Source organism: Monoraphidium neglectum (assembly GCF_000611645.1).
Source record: "Monoraphidium neglectum strain SAG 48.87 unplaced genomic scaffold scaffold06545, whole genome shotgun sequence".
Lineage (NCBI taxonomy): Eukaryota > Viridiplantae > Chlorophyta > Chlorophyceae > Sphaeropleales > Selenastraceae > Monoraphidium > Monoraphidium neglectum.
This window is the reverse complement of record NW_014007099.1, coordinates 1-2,163: the sequence shown is the minus strand read 5'-3', so window position 1 is coordinate 2,163 and position 2,163 is coordinate 1. Positions and strand designations below refer to the sequence as shown.

The 2,163-nt window shown below is 65.8% G+C and overlaps 1 protein-coding gene across 1 annotated transcript; it reads left to right on the top strand.

Moving 5' to 3' along the window:
* Window positions 1-1,091: 1,091 nt before the first annotated feature.
* Window positions 1,092-1,454, top strand: MNEG_16583 (hypothetical protein; the record flags this gene model as incomplete). The annotated part of the gene is made up of 2 exons (XM_014034947.1): window positions 1,092-1,194; window positions 1,333-1,454. The coding sequence occupies 2 exons, from the start codon at window positions 1,092-1,094 to the stop codon at window positions 1,452-1,454; spliced, it is 225 nt and encodes a 74-aa protein (XP_013890401.1).
* Window positions 1,455-2,163: the final 709 nt, after the last annotated feature.

Sequence of the window (2,163 nt, the reverse complement as noted above, 5' to 3'; positions counted from 1 at the left end):
GGAGAGGATCGCCCCCCTGGTGGACCGCAGCGTGGTGGAGGGCCAGGTCAAGCCCGCACTCAGGGAGCTGGCCGAGGACCCCGACGCCGACGTCAGGTTCTACGCGGCGCAGGCCCTCTACGGCTGCGACGCCATGGTCACATCGTAGCGGCGCAGCCGGAGGGCGGGCGAGGCGGCGGGATGCGCCCGGGGCGGCGCGCGGTGCCCCAGGGGCCCGGCAGGCGCGGCAGGCAGCGCGCGTGCGGCGCCCCTGGCTCGCCTGCGTGCGCGGCGCGGCGGCGGCGCGCCGCGCCTGCGTCCGAGTTTGCTGGTTGTCCGGTTTCTTTGGATAGTAACTCAGTGTCCCGGTGTCGCGCGGCGGCCGCTGGTGGCGGGGCCCTCGCCCCGTCTGGCCTTGGCCGGCACTGACGTGACAGGTGACGATTTAGTTTTGCTCTCTGACCGGCTGGGTGCACGCGCACATTAAGTGACCCGTCCATGACGTGTAACGACATTCGAAGTTTGATGCCCCTGGTAGCGGCTGGCGTCAGTTGATGAATTTACTGCACAGCATGTTGGAGCAGCGCAACACAATCAAGTACGCAATGGGTCTGGTGCACTGGCGTTGGCAGGGCCGCGAAGCTGGATGCTAAGAAGCAGCGCGCATGGCAGGGGGCACGGTGGTTCTGCAGTGGGGCCAGACAGTGAGTACAACGGGTGACGGCCCGCGCACCAAAGCGACTGCACGAGGGTACTAAGACGGTGATCATGCTTAGCAATAATTTATTCAAGGTCGGGTCACCCGGTTGCTTGCTGCTGGAATCACCAGCTCGCTTCAAGGTGATTTCCGACTCAGCCAGTGCTTCCGGCGGGCCTCAGCCGCTTCCACGTTGTTTCGGATATAGGACCCGTCCCTTACGTGTGCGCAGTGAGGCCTGGAAGGGGCGCAAATCCGAACGCGTTCAAACGCTCGCGCCACTTTTGATCAAACGAAAGCGCACAAACTCAGCTTTTTTCAATCCGTGCAGCCATTCACAATAACTTTGGTCGGTGTCACCCGTATACAATCACATTTTTGCTTGATTGCAAGCACCTCTCCTTCCGCAGCCAGGATGTCCGTGCTGCAGTCCCTCGCGGGGACGATCGAGCCCAGCCCTCTCTCCAAGTATGAACTGGAGCGTCTGGATAGGATCGAAGCCAACCGGCGGCGTATGGGTGAGCCCGCGCGATCGCGACCAGCCCGGTGATGTGCTCTCGCCACCCGACCCTGCTGCAGCGTGCCCGGGTCAAGCCCTGACCGAACGCTCACCTCACCTCACCCGCCCCCATCCCCTACCCCGCCCCTCAATGCAGAGGAGCTGGGTGTCCTCGAGACCGCCCGCAGCCTGATGGACGCCATCAACGCCAGCAAGCCGCCGCCCCGCGCCCCCAGGCCGCACAAGCCCAAGGTGCGTGTCACACACCCCGCCGACTAAGACCGGCTCCCCTCACCCTGCCGCCGCCTCCGAGCGCACCAGCCGCCCAGCCCAGCCTGCGCGACCGCGATCCAACTGCTCCCTCTCGAGCCTCGAATCGCCCGCAACCCCCGGCTGCCCCCGACCGCCCTTCCCCCAAACCCCACACACCCACCCGCGCCCGCCGCTACGCCACCCGGCCGACCGCAGGGCCTGCGCCCGCGCCCCGCCGACGCGCGCCGCTCCGCGCGGCTGGTGGGCGAGGCCCCCAAGTATGGCGAGATCAAGGGGGACTTTGATGAGGCCGTCACCTACAGCGACTACGAGCCCTCGGGCGGCGGGCTGCACGACCTGCTGGCGGGTGCGCTTGTGTGTGTATGTGATGACACGTGTGCGTGTGTGTGTGTGTGTGTGTGTGTGTGTGTGAAAACGTGTGTGCGCTTGTGTGTGTAACTGCGTGTTTCAACGTGTATGTACGGGTATCTGAGTGCGTCGGGGGTGCATTGTTTGTGGAAGAGGGAGATGTTTTGGGGTTGCATTTGTGACTCGGTCTGCGTTTGCGGGGACGGCCGGGGGCGGCAACCCTATGAGGGTGTTGGTGGAGGCTGCCAGAGTGCCGGGCATGCGTGCGCCGCGGCTGCAGCCCAGGCCAGCTGGCGGCTGGCCCAACCTGGCGCCCTCATCTCCACACGACGTGCCGGCTTGCCGCTCCCCTCCCCCCCCACAGCCC